The sequence below is a fragment of the Vicugna pacos genome, chromosome X, assembly GCF_048564905.1.
Source record: "Vicugna pacos chromosome X, VicPac4, whole genome shotgun sequence".
Classification (NCBI taxonomy): Eukaryota; Metazoa; Chordata; class Mammalia; order Artiodactyla; family Camelidae; genus Vicugna; species Vicugna pacos.
This window is the reverse complement of record NC_133023.1, coordinates 106,465,537-106,487,493: the sequence shown is the minus strand read 5'-3', so window position 1 is coordinate 106,487,493 and position 21,957 is coordinate 106,465,537. Positions and strand designations below refer to the sequence as shown.

Sequence of the window (21,957 nt, the reverse complement as noted above, 5' to 3'; positions counted from 1 at the left end):
GTACTGAGGGGATCTTGGAACCCAGAACAGTCGGTACTGGTAGGTAATAGGGCGGGATGATCACAGGCAGCATTTCCTGACATCCGGGTCTCAGAGAGGCTGGGGTCTTAGTGTAAAGGTGGGGTGCTAAGGTCTGCGGAGGAGGGAATTCCGGGTCCCGCTGAGAGTGAAAGTAAAGACCGCGAGGGAGTGCTGAGGGAAACTGGACACCAGAAGAGTCGGTCCTGTGAAGTCATAGGGTGAGATGACCACAGGCAACATTTCATAACATCCGGGTCACGGAGAGACTGGGGACTCAGTGAAAGGGGGCGGAGGGGGTCTCAGGACTGCGGAGAAGAGTATCTCAGGTTCCCCTGGGAGTGAAGGTGATGACCCCGAAGAATCACTGAGGGACCCTGGACCCCAGAACAGAGTCAGTCCTGGGAGGCCAGAGGGTGGGAGGACCTCAGGCAGCAGTTCCTGAAATGTGGGTCTCAGAAGGACTGGGGTCCTGGGATGAAGGGAGGGGCGAGGGAGGGGACCCGAAACCCAGGAAAGAGGCCATCCCACAGAAAGGCACCCTTGCTATCAGCTGTCTAGAGGTGGGAGGGGAGGACAAGCCCACGTGGTGTGTCCTCACTTCCTCACGCGGGTCTCAGAGAGACTGGGGACTTATTGTAAGGGAGGCGGGGCCTCAGGTCTGCGGAGGGGAGAATCTCAGGGCCGCCTGGGAGTGAAGGTGACGACTGCGAGGGAGTACTGAGGGGATCTTGGAACCCAGAACAGTCGGTACTGGTAGGTAATAGGGCGGGATGATCACAGGCAGCATTTCCTGACATCCGGGTCTCAGAGAGGCTGGGGTCTTAGTGTAAAGGTGGGGTGCTAAGGTCTGCGGAGGAGGGAATTCTGGGTCCTGCTGAGAGTGAATGTAAAGACCGCGAGGGAGTGCTGAGGGAAACTGGACACCAGAAGAGTCGGTCCTGTGAAGTCATAGGGTGAGATGACCACAGGCAACATTTCATAACATCCGGGTCACGGAGAGACTGGGGACTCAGTGAAAGGGGGCGGAGGGGGTCTCAGGACTGCAGAGAAGAGTATCTCAGGTTCCCCTGGGAGTGAAGGTGATGACCCCGAAGAATCACTGAGGGACCCTGGACCCCAGAACAGAGTCAGTCCTGGGAGGCCAGAGGGTGGGAGGACCTCAGGCAGCAGTTCCTGAAATGTGGGTCTCAGAAGGACTGGGGTCCTGGGATGAAGGGAGGGGCGAGGGAGGGGACCCGAAACCCAGGAAAGAGGCCATCCCACAGAAAGGCACCCTTGCTATCAGATGTCCGGAGGCGGGAGGGGAGGACAAGACCATGTGATGTGTCCTCACTTCCTCACACGGCTCTCAGAAAGACTGGGGACTTAGTGTAAGGGAGGCGGGGCCTCAGGTCTGCGGAGGAGAGAACCTCAAGTCCCACCGAGAGTGAAGGTGACGACCACCAGGGAGCACTGAGTGACCCTGGACCCCAGGACATAGTCGGACCTTGGCGGCCATGGGGCGGGATGACCACCGGCAGCACTTCCTGCCATCCGGGTCTCAGATGGACTGGGGTCCTGGGATGAGGGGCGGGGCCTCGGGTGGCCAGAGGGGAGACTACATGCCGCCTGAGTCGAAGTGAGGACACTGCGAGAGGACGGAAGGGACCCAATACCCTAGAAAACAGGCCATCCCACAGAAAAGCGACCTTGCAGTCAGCTGTCCGGAGGCCCGAGGGGAGAACAGGCCCACGTGGTTTGTCCTGACTTCCGCACCAGAGTCTCAGACAGACTGGGGACATAGTGTAAGGAGGGGAGGGCTAAGGGCTGCGGAGGAAAAAATCCCAGGTCCTGCTGAGAGTGAAAGGGAAAACCGCTAGGGAGCACTGAGGGACCCCGCACCCCAGAACAGAGTCAGTCCTGGGAGGCCATAGCGCGGGAAAGACCACAGGCAGCATTTCCTGAAATGCGGGTCTCAGAGGACGGGGGTCCTGGTATTGGAGGGGACTCAGGTGGGCAGAGGGGAGACTATATGGCACCTGCATCAAGATAAGACCATGAGGGAGGACGGAGGTTATCGTGGACCCCAGAAGAGTCGGTCCTGGTAGGTCATAGGGCGGGATGACCACAGGCAGCATTTCCTGACATCCGGGCCTCAGAGGGACTGGGGTCCTGGGATGAGGGGCGGGGCCTCGGGTGGGCAGAGGGGAGGCTACATGCCGCCTGAGTCAAAGTGAGGACCCTGAAGGAGGAAGGAGGGGCCCCTGAACCCAGAAAAGTGGCCACCCCACAGAAAGGCGCCCTTGCTTTCAGCCGTCCGGCGGCCCGGCCCGAGGGGAGGACAGGCCCACGTGGTTTGTCCTGACTTCGGCATCCGAGTCTCAGACAGACTGGGGACAAAGTGAAAGGGCGGGGGCCTCAGGTCTGCGGAGGAGAGAATCTCAGGGCCGCCTGGGAGTGAAGGTGACGACCGCGAGGGAGCACTGAGGGACCCTGCACCCCAGAACAGAGTCAGTCCTGGGAGACCATGGGGCGGGAGGACCTCGGGCAGCAGTTCCTGAAATGCGGGTCTCAGAGGGACTGGCGTCCTGGGTTGAGGGGGCGGGGCTTCGGGGGTTCCAAGGGGAGGCTACATGCTGCCTGAGTCAAAGTGAGGACCCCGAGGGAGAACGGAGGATTCCTGCACCCCGGGACAGTGTTGGGGCTTGGAGGCCTTGGGGCAGGGTGAGCACCGGCGGCATTTCCTGCCATCCGGGCCTCAGAGGGACTGGGGTCCTGGGATGAGGGGCCGCGATTGGGGTGGCCGGAGGGGAGACCACATGCCGCCTGAGTCATGGTGAGGACCCCGAGGGAGAACGGAGGATTCCTGCACCCCGGGACAGTGTTGGGCCTTGGAGGCCTTGGGGCAGGGTGAGCACCAGCTGCATTTCCTGCCATCTGGGCCTCAGAGGGACTGGGGTCCTGGGGTGAGGGGCGGGGCCTCGGGTGGCCAGAGGCTAGACCACATGACTCCTAAGTGACGACCCTGAGGGAGAACTGAGGGGTCTTCGAACCCGGAAAAGAGGCATTCCGACAGAAAAGGAACCTTGCTAGCAGCTGTACGGAGGCCCGAGGGCAGGGTGGGCCCACGTGTTGTGCTCTGACTGCGGCACCCTGGTCTCAGAGAGACCGGGGACTTAGTGTGAGATGGGGGGTGGGGGGACCCTCAGATCTGCAGAGAAGAGAATCCAATTTCCCACTGGGAGTGAAGCTGACGACTGTGAGCGACCAATGAGGACCCTGGACCCCAAAACACAGTCGGTCCTGGGAGGCCACAGGTCGGAATAAGCACAGGCGGCATTTCCTGCCATCCGGGTCCCGGAGGGACTGGGGTCCTGGGATGAGGGGCGGGGCTTCGGGGGTTCCAAGGGGAGGCTACATGCTGCCTGAGTCAAAGTGAGGACCCCGAGGGAGAACGGAGGATTCCTGCACCCTGGGACAGTGTTGGGCCTCGGAGGCCTTGGGGCAGGGTGAGCACTGGCGGCATTTCTTGCCATCCGGGCCTCAGAGGGATTGGGGTCCTGGGATGAGGGGCGGGGCTTCGGGGGTTCCAAGGGGAGGCTACATGCTGCCGGAGTCAAAGTGAGGACCCCGAGGGAGAACGGAGGATTCCTGCACCCCGGGACAGTGTTGGGCCTTGGAGGCCTTGGGGCAGGGTGAGCACCGGCGGCATTTCCTGCCATCCGGGCCTCAGAGGGACTGGGGTCCTGGGATGAGGGGCCGCGATTGGGGTGGCCGGAGGGGAGACCACATGCCGCCTGAGTCATGGTGAGGACCCTGAGGGAGAACGGAGGATTCCTGCACCCCGGGACAGTGTTGGGGCTTGGAGGCCTTGGGGCAGGGTGAGCACCGGCGGCATTTCCTGCCATCCGGGCCTCAGAGGGACTGGGGTCCTGGGATGAGGGGCGGGGCCTCGGGGGTTCCAAGGGGAGGCTACATGCCGCCTGAGTCAAAGTGAGGACCCTGAAGGAGGAAGAAGGGGCCCCTGAACCCAGAAAAGTGGCCACCCCACAGAAAGGCGCCCTTGCTTTCAGCCGTCCGGCGGCCCGAGGGGAGGACAGGCCCACGTGGTTTGTCCTGACTTCGGCATCCCAGTCTCAGACAGACTGGGGACATAGTGAAAGGGCGGGGGCCTCAGGTCTGCGGAGGAGAGAATCTCAGGGCCGCCTGGGAGTGAAGGTGACGACCGCGAGTTAGCATTCAGGGACCCTGGACCCCAGAACAGAGCCAGTCCTGGGAGACCATGGGGCGGGAGGACCTCGGGCAGCAGTTCCCGAAATGCGGGTCTCGGAAGGACTGGCGTCCCGGAATGACGGGCGGGGCCTCAGGTGGGCTGAGGGGGGAATCTCAGCTCCTGCCAGGAGTCAAGGGGAGGACCCTGAGGGAGGAGTGAGGGGACCAGAAACCCCAGAACAGAGGGGACGCAACCGATCCTGCCCCTGCTGTCAGCCCTGGGAGGCCCCCAGGCGGGATGAGCACACGTGGATTTGTCCTGACTTCCGCATCCAGGGCTCAGAGAGACCGGGGACTTACTATCAGGACGGGGCCCTCAGGTGGTTGGAGCGCAGAATCCCAGGTCCCGCTTGGAGTCACGGTGAGGACCCTGAGTTAGCGCGGAGAGGACCTCCCACCCTAGAAGAGTGGGAACCTGCCAGAGCCCAGGCCTGCTGCCAGCACGCGGGTCCAGGGCTGTGCCACAGTGTAGACCCCAGGTCTCCCCTCCTTTCTCTCCCAGGGGCTCCAGACACCGGGAGGTGAAGGCCTAGGTCTGAGACACGTGTCCTCGGGTCACAGAGCACAGGAGGCCGGCAGTGCCAGGACTGAAGGTGAGGTGTGGGCCCTGAGTGTGTGCCCGGGGGCTCCTGGAACAGAGGGGACCCCACGACGCCAACGTCCACTCCACCCACCCCCTGTCGCCCCCAAAGCCTCGGGCTGTGCCGGCTGCACCCTGAGGAGCCGCCTCACTTCCCCCGTCAGGTTCACAGACGACCGTCCACCAGGAGGAGAGCCCCTGTGAGGCCGAGGGCACCCCTGGAGAGGAGACCTGTAAGTGGCCTTTGTCAGAGCCTCCCAGGGTGGGTTTCTCAGCCCGGGCCGCTGACACTCCCTCTCTCTCCCAGGCCCGTGGGTCCCCATCTGTCACCCCTGTCCACGCTCCTGTCGTCAGCCGGACACCAGTCATCATGCCTCATGTTCCAAAGCGACGGCGCTACACGCTTGAGGAAGGCAGTCAGGCCCAGATTCCCATAGTTGTCGAGGAAGATGCTTCCTCATCTTCCTCCACCTGCTCCTCCTCTTTTCCCTCCTCTTTCCCCTCCTCCTCCTCCTCCTCCTCCTCCTCCTCCTCTTGCTTTCCTCTGATTTCAAGCACCCCTGAGGAGGTTTTTGTTGTTACTAAGACCCCAAGTCCTTCACAAAGCCCTCAGAGTACCTCCCCCTCCCCTATGGATGTTGCCTCTTCTCCATTAAGCGAACCCGACGATGGCTCTAGCAGCCAAAAAGAGGAAGGTCTGAGCACCTCACAGGCACTGCCAGGTGCTGAGTCATTTCCCAGAAGTGCAATTGATAACAAGGTGTCTGATCTGGTGGAGTTTCTGCTCCTCAAGTATCGCAAAAAGGAGCCGACCACAAAGGCAGAAATGCTGAATATCGTCTTCAAAGATGACCAGGACCACTTCCCTGTGATCTTCAATGAAGCTTCTGAGTGTATGCAGCTGGTCTTTGGTGTTGATGTGAAGGAAGTGGATCCCAGCAACAAGTCTTATGTCTTGGTCACCACCCTGGGTCTCACCTATGATGGGATGCTGAGTGATGAGCAGAGCATGCCCAAGACGGGCATTCTGATACTTATCCTGAGCATAATCTTCATGGAGGGCAACTGTGCCCCTGAGGAGGAGGTGTGGAAAGCACTGAGTATGATGGGGGTGTATGCTGGGAGGGAGCACTGCATCTACGGGGAGCCCAGGGAGCTCATCACCAACGTGTGGGTGCAGGAGGGGTACATGGAGTACCGGCAGGTGGCCAACAGCGATCCCGCTCGCTACGAGTTCCTGTGGGGTCCCCGGGCCCACGCGGAGATCAGCAAGATGAGTCTCCTGGTGTTTTTGGCCAATATCAATGGGAGTGACCCTAGATCCTTCCCACTGTGGTATGAAGAGGCTTTGAGAGATCAGGAAGAGAGAGCCCAGGCTAGAATTGCCACCACAGATAATACTACTGCCATGGCCAGTGCAAGTTCTAGTGCCATGTCCAGCAGCTTCTCCTGCCCTGAGTGAAGTCTAAGGCAGATTCTTCACTTAGTGTTTTAAGAGGGCAGTCAATGATCTAAGTAGGAGAGGGCTAGGCTGGGGATGAGGGAATCCTAGTGAATAACATCTTTGTGCTTCTGTTCTATCGAGGTGACTTAGAATTTCATCTTCTTTTCTTTTTGGTATTTTAAAATGTTGTTACTTAACTAGAAAGTTTGTTAACTTCAGAATATAAGTTTATGAATGACATTGGTTACACACTTATTGTTGCTTTTCCAGTTTAGGAGAAAGAGTTTTGCTATTTTGTAAAACAAATTGGTAAATCTTCCTTTTTATTTGTAGTCTGTAACAAGATAAGACAGCATTAGTATACAAATTTCCTTGGAAATGTGAAAGAACTTAGCAGTAAAATTGAGAAAAAATTTAACTGGGTCACTTTTAAAATTCTCATCATTTTTAGTCTATTCTGTAAAATTAAGGTGTATACTTAGATTTTCTTAGCTTATTCAAGACTAGAAGAAATTAAATGGTAATAAATTATATCTCTGCTCACTGGGTCATTTATTTCTCCAAACATTCACTGCATGTCTTCTCTTTGGAAGGTGTCATGTTAGCAGTGGGGACACTAGGGTAACCATGACCATACCTCAACCTATACAATGGTAGAGTCTTGCAGCAGCAGTCATATAAGGAAGATGGTGAGATGTTCCTTAAGACCCACAGAACAAGTAAGAGAAGAGGCGAGGTGCTGGGGGTCTGGGAGCGAGCACTGAAGTGGAAGTGCCCTGAACCAGGGCAGTTTGGGGCTTTGGGAAACTGCAATTCTTTCTGTGGGAGTTAATTGTAATGAAGATGCATGGTAGCAGTGGTTATACTCCCAGACAGGTATCTTAGGAGTGACGGAAAACTTGGATAGAAAAACTGCTCTCAGCAGTTCCATTTAGATCCCAGATAAATCAGAGAGAAATCACTTTCTGGGGCAAATAGGGAATCTGTCCTGTACTCTTGTCCCAGTGCAGTTGAACATAACAGAAGAACTAGGTGTTTTATGCCTATCATCTGCAAAGGTTTCCTGAGAAATAAGGGTGAATATCTTTTGAATGATGCCCAGAAGTCACTGTCCAAGCATCCTTTTCCCTGGCTTGGGAGAGCCAGAGCTAACTCTATTAGAAGACATTTAAAGTAGATTACCTTTAATGTATTTTGGGCAGTTCTGAGCCATGTATAGATTTTCTTTGGGAGTAAAATGAATGAAAATAGTGGTTTGGATGAAATAGCAGCTGGGAGGGAGGGACACAATTGGTCTTTGGCTCAAGTTTTAGGAGACCCCCTGTGGATGCCTGAGACTTGCGGAGAGTACCAAACCTTATATATACTATGTTTTTTCCTATAATAAATGGGTAGCATATGCAGCATGGTTATGCTGAAAAGAGGGATGATTCATGTCCCAGGCAGGATGGAATGGGATGGCATGAGATTTAAAACTTATGAATTGTTTATTTCTGGAATTTTCTACTTAGTATTTTCAGACTGTGGTTGACCTCATGTAACTGAAACTGCAGAAAGCAAAATGATGGATAAGGGGCAACTACTGTAACTGCTAATCATTACAATTAAACCAGGCACTGTGAGAGGTCCTTTACAGACATTACACACATCCCTGTAGTCCTACAAGACAGGGCTCATCAAATCCACTTGCTTCACAGATGAAGAACCTAAGGCCATAGGGCTTGGTAATTGTCCCAGGATCACATTGTTAATAAGTGACAGGGTGGGGACTGGATCCCTGCTCTAAATTCATCCAGAGCCCATACTGTTCCCACCCAATCCCAGCCTATACAGACCTTCTGATTCTAAATCATGTTTCTTCTCACTACTCCCTAATATCGCTCAGATGACAAAAAGAAGGACCTTGGGCCCAAGGTAGTAAAAGCAGGTCTAAAGAAAGAAGGTGACAAACAGGATTTTTGTATTGTTTGTGGGCCATTTTAACCTAGGGTGGGTCCTCTAGCTTAAGTCCCAGGGTTCCGTGAGAGCTGAGGTGCCAGCTGTCTCTCCAATCCCAGCATCTTCTCCCATGAGAGCACCCTTCCCCTGGTCTTCCCCTATGTGCCCTCCAGTTCAGCTCTGGAACCTGACTGGTTTACCAGCTCTTCACTGCTGCCTCTTCTGAGATCTGCACTCACACCCAATGGGACAGCGCAAATCTCTTGCTGTCCCGCTGACATAAAGCATTCCCACTCCATGAAAAATTCCTCTTACTGTCTCATTCCACTGACCAATTAGAGTGCCCCTTTGACGCGAAAGTTTACATTGGTTGCCAATGTTTAGACATCTGGTCATTACCCCCACCCCCAGGTATCCTCAACAAACTCTCTGTTTTCTAAGTGAGCTGATGAGTAGAGTCTAACTTGGCACATCATCTACCAGTTCTTTGGATATAAGCCTGAAGGTAGAAGGGAGTTTTTGAAACCACCCTGATATTTGCAACAGGATTTTAATGGGGTGTCTTATTTGAAACTGGCCACTGAACACATGGACAGATGAATGAGCTTACTTAAGAGGTCAAAACCCAAAGTCTCCTTCATAAGTGGTAGATGATGGAAAGACCATAGAAGTCACTATGGAGCTAACATCTACTAAAGCTGAATTCCCCAAAATTTGGAGCACAAGTAGGTGAAAAATGATTTCTTGGTAGTCATGCTCACTCTAATTTAAAAAGAAAAAAAATCCATATTTATACTGTTTTCTTTGTCTGTGTAACTGGCCCATGGGAAAATAATCAGTTTCAGCATGACTAATGGCACCTGTATAGCTCTTCAGGTTCAGTCATGTAGAGGGTAGCAGGGACTCACAAAATTCTGGACATGTGCCAAAAGGAAGGAGAAAATTCTCACCCAAATGAGATTATACAAGTTATCTCAAAGGATAGTGCAGAAAAGTACTATTGAGTGAAGATGGCCAACCCTCTCTGCTGAGATCTACAGGATCCTTTGAAAATTGCATGTGATCCTGTATTTGAAAGCACCTGTCATACAGTAGGCGTCTGAAAAAGTTGGAGAATTTAAGGCAAATTTGGTCTTCTCAGAATTCCTCCAAGAAATGAATGTTATTGTCATAACAAATTATAATCATTGCTTATTTTTTTTAACTACCTACCATGTAACAGTGTATGAGAGAGACCACAAGGTCTCATCCATAGTTTGTCTTCCTTTCCTTTGTGGGCACATGGAAATACTATTGCCAATCCACTTGTAGTTAGGAAGAGTCATGTCACTACCCATTGTCATTGAAATATGAGTAGAAGCATTGTCACATCCAGGCATTTGAGAGCCAGTATGCCATTTCATGCTTTCTATTCCTTTTAACAGCAAATATGGCATCCCCATGTTGAGATGGTAGAACTACAATCTTGAAGTATCTTGGATCCCTGGGTCACCTGATAGCAGAGATCTCCTGCTCAATGAATCAGAATTTACATGCACACAAAAAATAAACTTTTGTTATGTTAAGCCATTTAAACATCAGGTTTTGTCTGTTACATCAACTTGCATTTACTTCAACTGACAAATACACAGCTCCTTTATCTGTTGTTAGGTGTATTTAAATACTTCAATTGTAAATGTAATAGTGCATATAGTGCACATATTCTTATTGCAAACACCTTGTAAAATTAGATAATTGCTCCCTTTATAAAGTTCCTCCAAATTTCAGCCACCCATCCAGAGGTAACCACAACAAACATATTAATGTGGTTACTGGGTTAAAATGGAAAGGATGTGAATATATTATATTTTTATAAATATTACTGGAATTTCATTGCAAAAATGCTGTACCATTCATAGTCTCAAAAATATTGTATGTGAATATCCTTCACTCTCAAAAATATTTTATTTTATCATTCTTTTCAATTTTGGTCAAAATTATGGGTAACAATATTGTCTCACTGTTCTTTTAATTTGTGTCTCCCCAATTTTCTAATTAGGCTAAACATAGCATTAACTTCATTCCTCACACATAAAAAACGGGGTTTATGCAGTGATATCCTTAATAACAGGATTCCTCTGAACATGTTTTAAAATTCTGAAATATCAGTAAGACATTTACGTTTTATGTTGAGAAACAAGGATTCAGTCAGGAGCCAGGGAAGGGGACCAGACAGGACACCCCAAGCTAGTGAGGGGCACTGAGAGCATCCTCTCAGTGAGAGCCATTGCAGAGTCCACAAGAGAGACCAAGTGCAAAGCCAAGCCCAGAGACCCCCAAGCAGGCCGGCAGCCAGGGCCCTGAATCCAGAGTTCAGTGTAGGGAAAAGGACACTAAGGGAAAGAAGTTGGGGAGCGGAAGGGATACAGGACAAGGAAGAGGAACAGGCTGGGGAAATCTCTGGATCATCCTCCCCAGCTGGAAGTTGCAGAGTGGTCTGAGCGGCCAGGTCTATCGAGTGAATGGACCAACAGCATGCCAGACACTGCACCCCAACCTTAGAGTCTCCCTACCTCTGTCAGGAACAGCACACCTGGCTCCCTGCATCATTCAGAGGAGCTTCATCTCTTGACTAGTCTAGCAGTCCAGTGCACCCTCGCCAGTGTCTCAGGACTGGGAGCTGCCGTGATGCCTGCTGGGGGCTGGGGACCTTCCCCCTGGGTGCAGTGCAGCCCTCCAGCGAGGTCAGGGCTCTGTGAGTGAGTGGGGTTGGTGACTGGGGACAGCTGAGATAGTCCAGGAATACCCATGAGCCGTGAAAGGGGCTGCGGAGCTGCAAGGAGGGTGAAATTGGAAGGGGAAAGCCATGAGAAGTGAAGACTTGTTTCCTATAAGCATTCCTTATTCAATAAGAAAAGAACAGAGAAGAGTAATTTGGGTCTGGAGTTCATAGCCGCTCCTCTAGCCTCATCATGTTCACATTTAAATGATGTGTGCAATTTAAATGCCTGGTATTTGTGGGCTCATGTGGTCTGTGTGCTAGGGTACCAAAAATACAAAAAGGAACAAGCAAAGTACAAAAAGAAAAACAATAGGCCATGCCTACTGGATCTCAGAATAATCAAACACACAAAAACCAACAGTATTCTTGCACTTGTCCCCTCTTAGCCTCTTGCCTAATCTTGGCATACATTTTACTCCTACAAATGTTATAAACTCCACCATACATTGTTATTATCTTTACTTTAAACAGTCAATTATCTCTTAAAAGCATTTACATAAATAAGGAAATCATTTCTGTTTACCCATGAAGTTGCAATTCTGCTGCTCTTCATTTCTTCTTGTAGATCCAGATTTCTATCTGCTATCATTTTCTGTCAGCTTGGAGGACTTAACATTTCTTTTAAATATCCTTTAACATTTATTTTAGTGCATATCTCTTGGTGATTAATTCTTTAAGGTTTTGTATTTCAGAAAAAGCCTTTATTTCACCTTTATTTTTCCAATATATTTTCACCGAATATAGATTTCTATGTTGACAGTTTAATTTTTCAATGCTTTAAAGATATTGTTCCACTCTCCTCTTGCTTTCATTGCTTTTGACAAGAAATCTACTCTTTATCTTTGTTCCTCTGTGGTAAAGTGCCTTTATTTCCTTTGGGTACTTTTAAGATTTTTCTCTTCATCACTAAGTGTAAGTAATTTGATCATTATGGGCCTTGGGGTAGATTTTTTTTGCTTTTTTTTGTTGTTTTTTTGTTTTTTGTATTCCTTGCTCTTGGCATTCTTTTAGCTTTTGAAATCTGTGGGTTTACAGTTTTTATCAAACTTGGAGTTTTTTCATTCAAATACTTGTTTCTCTCCCTCCCTTTTTTCTCTCCTTTGGAGTTTCCAAATGTATGTGCATAGGTCACTTGAAGTTGTCTCACTACTCACCAATGCACTCTGTTCACTGTTTTCAGTATTGCTTTATCTGTGTGTGTTTTTTCATGGAAAGTCTGATTGCTCTATCCTCAGGTTCACTAATCTTTTCTTTTTACATGTCAAGTCTGCCAGTAATACAAAATGGTACACTTATTCAACTTAAACATTATAGCTTTCATATCTCAGAGTTTATTTAGGGTTTTTTTTCTATCTTTCATGTCCCTATTTAGGACGTTTAACCTTTCCTCTTATTTTTTGAACATATGGAACACAGTTATATATAACACTCTTTCATCTGTTTCATTTGCAGGTCACTTTCAATTTATTTTTCTCCTCATTACTTTTATCTGTTTCTTTTTTAACTTTTTGTTTGTTTTATGAGGGAGAGGTAATTAGATTTATTTATATTTGGAAGAGGTACTGGGGATTGAACCCAGGACCTTATGCATGCTAAGCATGCACTCTGCCACTTGACCTATACCCTCCCCTTTCTTCTCATTACTGATCCTACTCTCCTTCTTTGAATGGCTGGCAATTCTGATTGGGTGTCAGACATTGTAAATTTTACTTGCTAAATGCTGGATATTTTTGTGTTTCTATAAATAAATATTTTTAAGTAGTGTTCTGGGATACAATTAAGTTGCTTGGAAACAGTCTGATCTTTTGGGGTCTTGCTTTTAAACTTTGTTAAGTGAGATAAAAGCAGTGTTTCGACTGTGGCTAATAGTTTGTTTCTTCTAAGGCAAAACCACTCTGTGTATTCTAACTGAGTCCCATGAATTATGAGGTCATCCACTCTGACTAGTGGGAACAGGAGTAATTCCCAGACCTGCATGATCTCTGGAGATTTCTCTCTGTGGAGCTCTCCTCACTGGAATTTTGTCCTGCAAGTTCTAGCCACCTAGTATCCCTAGACTCCCAGCTCCATCTCCTCAACTCAAGGAGATGGCCAGGCTACTCCATTGTACACTATAGTCTACAACCTTTCCCTAGGCAGTAAGCCTGAGCAATCTTAGGGATCACCTCACTTGTTTTTCATCTCTCAGAGAACACTATTCTTTCCCTGTTGTCCAATAAATTGAAAATCATTGTTTCATGTATGTTGTCTATCAGTTGTTTGAGGTAGATGTATAAATTTAGTCCCTGTTACTCCATCATGGCCAGAATCAGAAGTCCTATAATCCAAATTTAAAACCTTAATTAGCCACATATGAAAAATATCCCAGTATCTCAACTTATTCAAATTAAAACCAAATTGAAAGACTGTGGGACACACATATATGTTGATATAGACATACATACAAACAACTGGGAGTATATACAGCAAAACAGCAACAATATTCTTCTCTTGCTTATAGAAATATAAGTGATTTTAAAATTCTCTTTTATTTATGCTTTCAATGTTTGTAATCCTTCTAAGGCATATAAGAATTATTACAAAAACAAAATACTGTAAATATTTAAAAATATGTTCAGACTAACAAAAATAAACACTCATTGTCTAGATGTTTTCTTTGTAATATTGATTAAATTTTTGCTGGATTCTTTTCAGCCCCTGGCATGATTATGTGACTAAAGAAATAAAACAAAAAAAAAAACCTTTGAAATCCAATTAGTAGGCTATGTGTAGTCATCCAATTTCTCTCAGACTTTCAAATACACTCCTTCACAGGTAAGAATTTATCTTATTTTTAAAACAATCCCTTATGGAAAAAGTACTTTAAAGGGGAAATTATATTTTTATTTAAGTCATATTCCCAATGACATAATATTGAATCCAATATTTATAGGAAGGATTGTATGTAGGAAATATTGGCAGGAGGAATTATCATGATTACTTTCATTATTATAAGTGCTGTTTATAAGCCCTTGTCAAAACTTGTTTATGTGTCTCCTGAAACACTTTGTAATAAACAAATGGTTATTTAAAATATTTTTCAGTCATTAATGCCATCTGAATCAAAAGTGAAAATGTACTTTTTAAAAACACTGATTTTCATAGGAATAAAGCAATATTTTCGTAACAGCGTCCCACATTGACTTTAATGGACAATTATTCAACACATAGCTTCTAAGTTAATACATGCTTATCTTTCAGAAACTGAACACCGTGTAAAAAGAACTGTGATTTTTAATTTTTGTTAATACTTCTCTGCTGTAGATAATACATGTTTGGTTGATGTCTGTATCTTTCATACTTCTTTTCTACATTGATAATTTTTCCATTGTAACATTTTTATTCACACACTGTCCTAATAAAGCCATGAATGTTCTCTCTGATAGTGATATGACGCCACATTCTTGTGCCTCAGGAATTTTCTTACAGCTGTATCGTTTGTTTTTTGTTTTTTTTTGAAACTTGTTAATCCCTGATTTTTACAAAATGGTTTTGTTCCAGAGATGTTTCTGTTGATTTTCAGTTACAAAAAGAGTGCACATAATTTATTTTCAGTGGACTAATCTTCTACTATTTTTATTATCTCTTTAAAAATATAGGTTCACATTCTCCAAAATAGAGAAAATGGAAATAATAAACACCAGTATGTTTACCAATAGGTTTTAAAAAATCTACCCTGTTTCATATTTAACCAGAATTTTCCCCTTGCAAAATAGTATCTATTCCTTAGTTTTGCATATTATCACCTTGTCCCTTTACATGTCTTTGTTGTAGATCTACATGAGTTTCTGGTTATTCCAAACTTTTAAACAATTACACATTACTACTACATCACAAGACATTTATTTATGATTTATAATATGTGTTCTGTCATCTTTACCCTTTCTGAAAACTCATATAACATATACCCCTTGCTCTATATCTACAATTTCTTATACTTTAACACTGTCCAAAGTCATTCCTTCTCAACAATTTTAAAAATATAATTGGCCTTCAGTTTCTCTGATCTTTTCAAAGAAATAGCTTCTGTGCCCGAAGATATTAATTATTATTTTCCTAATTTCACTTTCATTGATTTCTGCTTTTACCTATATAGCTCCCATCCTTCTGTTACCTAGGATTTCATTTACATTTCTTTCTATAGTTTTTTACAGTGGGAGCTTAGATTATTGATTTCAGTTCTGTCTTGCTTTCTAATCTAAGCATTTAATGACATAAATTTCTATTACTACATTAGCTGAGTCCCATAAATTCTAATATGTTGTATTTTAATTTTAATTCACTTCAAAATATTTTCTAATTTCTCTCAATAATTTATTGTGAAACATGAGTCAAAATATGTTTAATCTCCAAATATTTGGGGAATTTGCAAATATCTCTTATTGTATTCTTTAATTCCATTATGAGCAAAGAATATACTTTGCATGATGTAAATTATCTTACATTTATTAAGGGTTGTTTTATGGCCTATCTTGGTGAATATTCCATGTGTACTTGTAAATAATATATATTCTTCTGTTGTGTGGAGTGTTCTGCAAATGCCAATTGAATGAAGTTGGTTGATAGTGCTGTTTGGGTCCTTCAATATCCTTACAGATTTTCTGTCCACCTTTTCTATTATTTACTCAGAGATGAGTGTCACAGTCTCCAAATATAATTATAGTTTTGCCTCTTTGTCCTTTTAGATCTGTCAGTTTTTATTTCATGTATTTTGAAGCTCTGCTTTTAAGTGCATACACACTTAGGATTGTTATGCCTTCTTGATGAATCCTTATGTAATGTTATGTAATGTACCAGTTTATCCATGATAATTTTTCTTCTATTGGAATCAACGTATTCCAATATCAAAGTAGTCATTCTAATTTTTTATTTTAACATTTTAAAATTATTACATAATAAAATTATCTTTTTATTTCAGTGTACAGTTAAAGTTCATATAGATTCATGTAACCAAAACTACAGTCAGGATTCAAAATAGTTCCATAACTGTCCTCAAACACACACACACTCCCTTGTGCTATTTCTTTATAGTATTACTCTCCTCCCACACTTAACTTTGACAACCAACTGTCCTCCATCACTTTACCTTTGTCTTATATCATGTAAATGAAAGAATAGAGTAAGTTTTTGAGTCAACTTCACTCAGGAAAATGCTTTTGAGATTCATTCAAATGGTTGTATTCAAGTTGTTGTGTGCATCAATAGTTCACTCCTTTTATTGCTCAGTGGTAGTCCATTACAGGGATGTGCCAGTTTGTTTTTCCATTCAACCAAGTAAGGATACTTGCTTTGTTTCTAGATTTTGGCAAATATGAATGGAACTCCTATAAATATTCATATGTAGGTTTTTGTATGAATGTAAGTTTTTCTTTTTAAATTTTTAAAAAATCTTGTATGAACGTTAAGATTTTATTTATCCCAAAAGTGGCTCTGCTGAGTCATATGCTAAGTCTATATTTATTTTAAAAAATTCAATAATTTTCCACAGAGCTGTATAATTTTATATTCCTACCACTTATGTAGGAGAGATCAAGTTGTTCCTTATCCTTGGTAGCACTTAGTAATGTCATTTTAAAAAAAATTTTAGTCTTTCTCAAACATGTATTGTATCTCATCATGGTTTTATTTTTCATTTCTCTTATGGCTAATGATATAGAGCAACTTTTCATGTGCTTATTTGTCCATATTTCCACTTTGCAGGTATCATTTGCCCATTTTCTAAATTGAGTTCTTTATTTTCTGATATTTGAGTTTTGAGGGTTATTTATATTTTCTGGCTATAAGTCCTTTATTGGATATATTATTTGCAAATACTTCTGGCTTGGCTTTTTAGTCTGTGTTCCTCAGAGCAAAAGTTTCTAACTTTGAGGAAATCCAATTTATCATTTTAAAAATTTTGTGAATCATGCTTTGTGTGTCATGTTTAAGATCACTTTGCCTAACTTCAGGTCATGAAGATTTTCTCCTATGTTTTCTTTAACATTTTTATATTTTCATTTACCCGTTAGATTTATTATATATTTGTATAAGTTATGAGGTTTAGATATTCATTTTTAACATAAGGTTGTCCAGTTGGTCCAATACAACTTATTGAAAAGACAAAATTTCTTAATTAAATTGTTTAATTTTTTATGAGGGCTCCATGGGAGGTGCCAAGATGGCAGAGTAGAGGGACTCACAGCAAGCCCTCTATTACAAATACACCAAGAATTACATCTACAAACCTACTGAACTCTGTCAGAGCTCTTGCTTTGAAATACAGGAGGATTCTCAAAAAATACAGTAAGACAAAAAAAGAAAAAAGAAAAAATCAGTGCAAGACTGGTCCTCAGGGAGGGAACAGCATATGAAGAAAGGCACCCTCACTTTGGGATGCCCCCTCACCAGCCAGGAGGTCAGCAGGGACAGAAGCGGAGCTTCCAAGGCTCAGAGGAGAAAGTGACAGCCATTTGGCAGACAGAACTAAGGGAAACTGGCATGGAGGCTACCTGTGATTCCTAGCCCTAGATGCGAGCCAACAGGGAGAAGCCAGGACTGGCTGCTAGAGATCGGTAAGGAGTCTGGGCAAAGAGCTGGGGCCCACTGAACAGAGGCAGACTCAGGGGACTGAAGGCAGTGCGAGCTCTGGCTGGGTGTGAGTGTGGAATAGAACAGCCTGGGACCCTCATAAAAAAGCACCACTGCTGGTGTGCATGGGATGAGGGGCCCAATGCAGCCATGCCATACACACTGTCTCTGCTTGGCTCTATTGTTGGTCTGTTCTTACCAGAAGAGAGGTGGTGCTTGGCTTGGTCATAGCCATCACTGCTGTGTGGAGGCAGGGCTGAAAGCTGAAAGCTGAATTCATACTCAGTAGCCCTGCAACTTCACAGGTGGGACTGAGATTTGTTTACAGCCCCAGGAAGAGAGGACACCAGAGCTAGTAGCTGACATTCCCACAGCTAAGGTGGGGACAAAGGCAGTGTAAACAAAAAGTACTTTGTAAGGAAACCATAAGCAAAACAAAATGACAACCTATGGAATGGGAGAAAATTTTTGCAAAAATGAAACAACAAAGGCTTGATCTCCAGAATATATAAGCAGCTCATACAACTTAATAAGAAAAAACAAACAACCCAATCCAAAAATGGGCAGAGACCTAAACAAGCAATTCTCCAAGGAAGAAATGCAAATGACCAATAGACACATGAAAAAATGCTCAATATCACTAATTATCAGAGAAATGCAAATCAAAACTACAATGAGGTATCACCTCACACCAGTCAGAATGGCCATCATTCAAAAGCCCACAAATGACAAATGCTGGAGAGGCTGTGGAGAAAAGGGAACCCTCCTACACTGCTGATGGGAATGCAGTTTGGTGCAGCCACTGTGGAAAACAGTATGGAGATTCCTCAAAAGACTAGGAATAGATTTACCATATGATTCAGTAATCCCACTCCTGGGCATATATTCAGAAGGAACCCTACTTCAAAATGACACCTGCACCCCAATGTTCATAGCAGCACTATGTACAGTAGCCAAAACATGGAAGCAACCTAAATGTCCATCAACAGATGACTGGATAAAGAAGCAGTATATTTATATAATGGAATACTACTCAGCCATGAAAAAGAATAAAATAATGCCATTTGCAGCAACATGGATGTCCCTGGAGAATGTCATTCTAAGTGAAGTAAGCCAGAAAGAGAAAGAAAAATACCATATGAGATCACTTATATGTGGAATCTAAAAAAAAATGAACATAAATACAAAACAGAAACAGACTCATAGACATAGAATACAATCTTGTGGTTGCCAAGGGGGTGGGAAGGGACAGACTGGGATTTCAAAATTTGTAGATACTGACAGGCATATGCAGAATAAATAAACAAGATTATACTGTATAGCACAGGGAAATATATAAAAGATCTTGTGGTAGCTCACAGAGAAAAAAAATGTGACAATGAATATATGTATGTTCAAGTATAACTGAAAAAATTGTGCTCTACACTGGAATTTGACACAATATTGTAAAATGACTATAACTCAATAAAAATGTTTTAAAAAATAAAAAATAAAATAAAATCTTACTGAGGTAGCGACTACTACAAAAAAATGTAAAAAAAAAAAGAAACAAGAAATAAAAACAAACAAAAAGACACCTGCACCCCAATGTTCATAGCAGCACTATTTACAATAGCCAAGACATGGGAACAACCTAAATGTCCATTGACAGATGACTGGACAAAGAAGCGGTGGTATATTTATACAATGGAATACACTCAGCCATAGAAATGAATAAAATAATGCCATTTGCAGTAACATGGATGGAACTGGAGACTGTCATTCTAAGTGAAATAAGCCAGAAAGAGAGAAAAATACTATATGATATCACTTATATGTGGAATCTAAAAAAAACAAAAAGACAAATGAACTCATTTACAAAACAAAAACAGACTCACAGACATAGAAAACAAACTTATTATTAATATATATATAATAGATAAACAAGGTCATACTGTATAGCACAGGGAACTATATTCAATATCTTATAGTAACTTACGGTGAAAAAGAATATAAAAAATGAATATATGTATGTTCATGTATGACTGAAACATTATACTGCATACCAGAAATTGACACAATATTGTAAACTGACTATACTTCAATAAAAATACATATATACAAAAAATAAAAATAAAAACAGTAAAAAAAACTTGGATAACTGTTTTAACAGACACTTCACCAAAGAAGATATGCAGATCACAAACAAGCATATGAGAAAATTCACATCATTGGTCATTAGGAAAATGCCAAGTAAACCATAATAATACACCATTACATACCTGTTAGCATGACTAAGAATCTCACATCCTGGGAAACTCCTCAGTCCCAAACAAATCTAAATGTTTGGTCACCACAAATCACATTTATATAAAATTCTATTAAATGCAAACCAATCTATAGTGACAGGAGTTGCCTGGAATTGAAGAGGGTGAGGTAAAGAAGGAAGGGCATGGGAAACTTTTGAGTGTGATGGATATGTTCATTATCTTGCTTGTGGTGATACTTTCCAGGGGCACATATATAAGTGCCCAAATGCATAAAATTGTATGCTTTCTACATGTTCAGTTTATCATATGTTAATTATACCTCATAGGTCTGTTAAAAAAATAAAAACACTCATTATATTATCTATTCATTATAGGCTAGACCATTATCTTTTTTATTTGAGGGGAGGTAAATTATCCACAAATGAGAAAAATCTGTAGTCTATAATTGTTGGTTAAAATTTCATGCATGTCCACTAGGTCAAGCTAGTATGCCTTTCCTCACCATTCATGAAACTGGTCCTTCACAGTCTAGCTGGATTTGATAACTCTCTCTCCTGACTCTCAATTAGCATATTTTGCTATCACTGTTGTAACATTTATCCTAATATGACTTGATTGTGGAGATTTTACACTGTATTTTGAGGGAGCAACAGAAGATTTCTTGCTTAGTATCAGAAGTACCTATTAAGAAAACCCCTTATCAGCAGCCTATTGATAGGAGTAGTGCTTCTGGCTGTAAATATAACCTGCGGAGGTAGCTAACATAACAAGGGACATCTCCAACTGAATAAAGAAGAAAAAGATTTCTTGTAATGAGTTGTAATGGAAAAGAAACTGAAAAAATAGTTCTGTATGTATGTGTATGTATAACTGAATTGCTTTGCAGTACACCCGTAACTAACCTTGTAAATTGACTACACTTCAATAAAAAATAATAATTAAAAAAAAAAGAAGAAGAAAGAAAAACAGTGTCTCACAGGAGGCACTAAGCCTGGGTAGGCTGAAACTCAGGACTGCTATGAAGAGGGGTTTAATAGGATCTGGTGCTATAGTCTTCAACTGAGAATTATCTAGTGCTGATTCTCTTCTCCATCCACCTAAATTCTGGCATCCCCAAGGAGCCAGGATAAGTGTGGATACTGCACGTTTCCTTGTCAAGGTCTAACCCACAGGGTGATGCAAAGAGAATCCTGCCCAATGGAAACCAAAGTTCAAGGCCCCAGGGAGACATCTCTTTTCCTGAAAAGAATTATGCTATTTGCAGTCTGGTAATGCACGCTTGAGTCTGGTGCTTAGCCCCTGAGACCAGGGACCAGAAAGAGGCTAGTATCTGGCAACAGCCCAGGTAAGTTTGATATGAGGGATTGTTGCCTCTGAAAGCCCACTCAGCTGTACTCACTAGTCTTTTTGCTGACCTCCTCACAGTTCACGGTGGTTTGAATTAACTGGAAAACACCGCATGATTGTATTTGACAAGCTGTATTCGCAGCGGCACCATTTCTGCAGGTCTAAATTTTCCTGTATGAACTTTCCCCCTGCCATGCTGGATCTGACAAAGCTTTGTGGATGAAGCTTCTCCTCCGGTATTACAGGCTTCTAGGGGCTAAATTATAATCATGAATATTGTCATGGGAAGTTCTAATAACAATTTTCATAGTGATATTATAATACTTAATCATAATAACAATTGTTAACAGTGATTTTAGGCACAGGAAGCACACAATCACATCTATGATAATGAATCAATCTTGAAAAAGGTTGAAAAGGAGAGTTGTTGTAAGGAAGGTATGGGAGCAGCTGGAGAGTTGAGTGACAGACATTTACTAAAGCCTACTTGGTGCTGGGGGTCTGTTACGAATGTATACAAGTGCAAGATTCAGTGCCTGCTACTGAAGTGCCGGTTTAGCAGAGGAGGCAAACATAGCTACCAATATTAATTTTCTGCTTGACAAAACTAGTGAATAGATTCCTGGGTCATTGCCAACTTCTCCAGGATGCTGAAAGGAAATAGTAAAGGGCCCAGCAGAGTGCTTTGTTCATGGTGAGTATTCACTAGTAATGAACATTCTTTCTTTCTCTGTTACTCTCCCTCTCACCTAATTCACAG

General features: G+C 43.7%; 1 protein-coding gene across 1 annotated transcript; it reads left to right on the top strand.

The window, feature by feature from the left end:
• The first annotated feature begins 695 nt into the window (after nucleotides 1-695).
• Nucleotides 696-6,406, top strand: MAGEA10 (MAGE family member A10). The gene is made up of 4 exons (XM_072956505.1): nucleotides 696-774; nucleotides 4,775-4,865; nucleotides 5,017-5,085; nucleotides 5,160-6,406. Exon 4 carries the CDS (start codon nucleotides 5,223-5,225, stop codon nucleotides 6,312-6,314), a length of 1,092 nt encoding a protein of 363 aa, XP_072812606.1. The 5' UTR covers nucleotides 696-774; nucleotides 4,775-4,865; nucleotides 5,017-5,085; nucleotides 5,160-5,222; the 3' UTR covers nucleotides 6,315-6,406.
• Nucleotides 6,407-21,957: the final 15,551 nt, after the last annotated feature.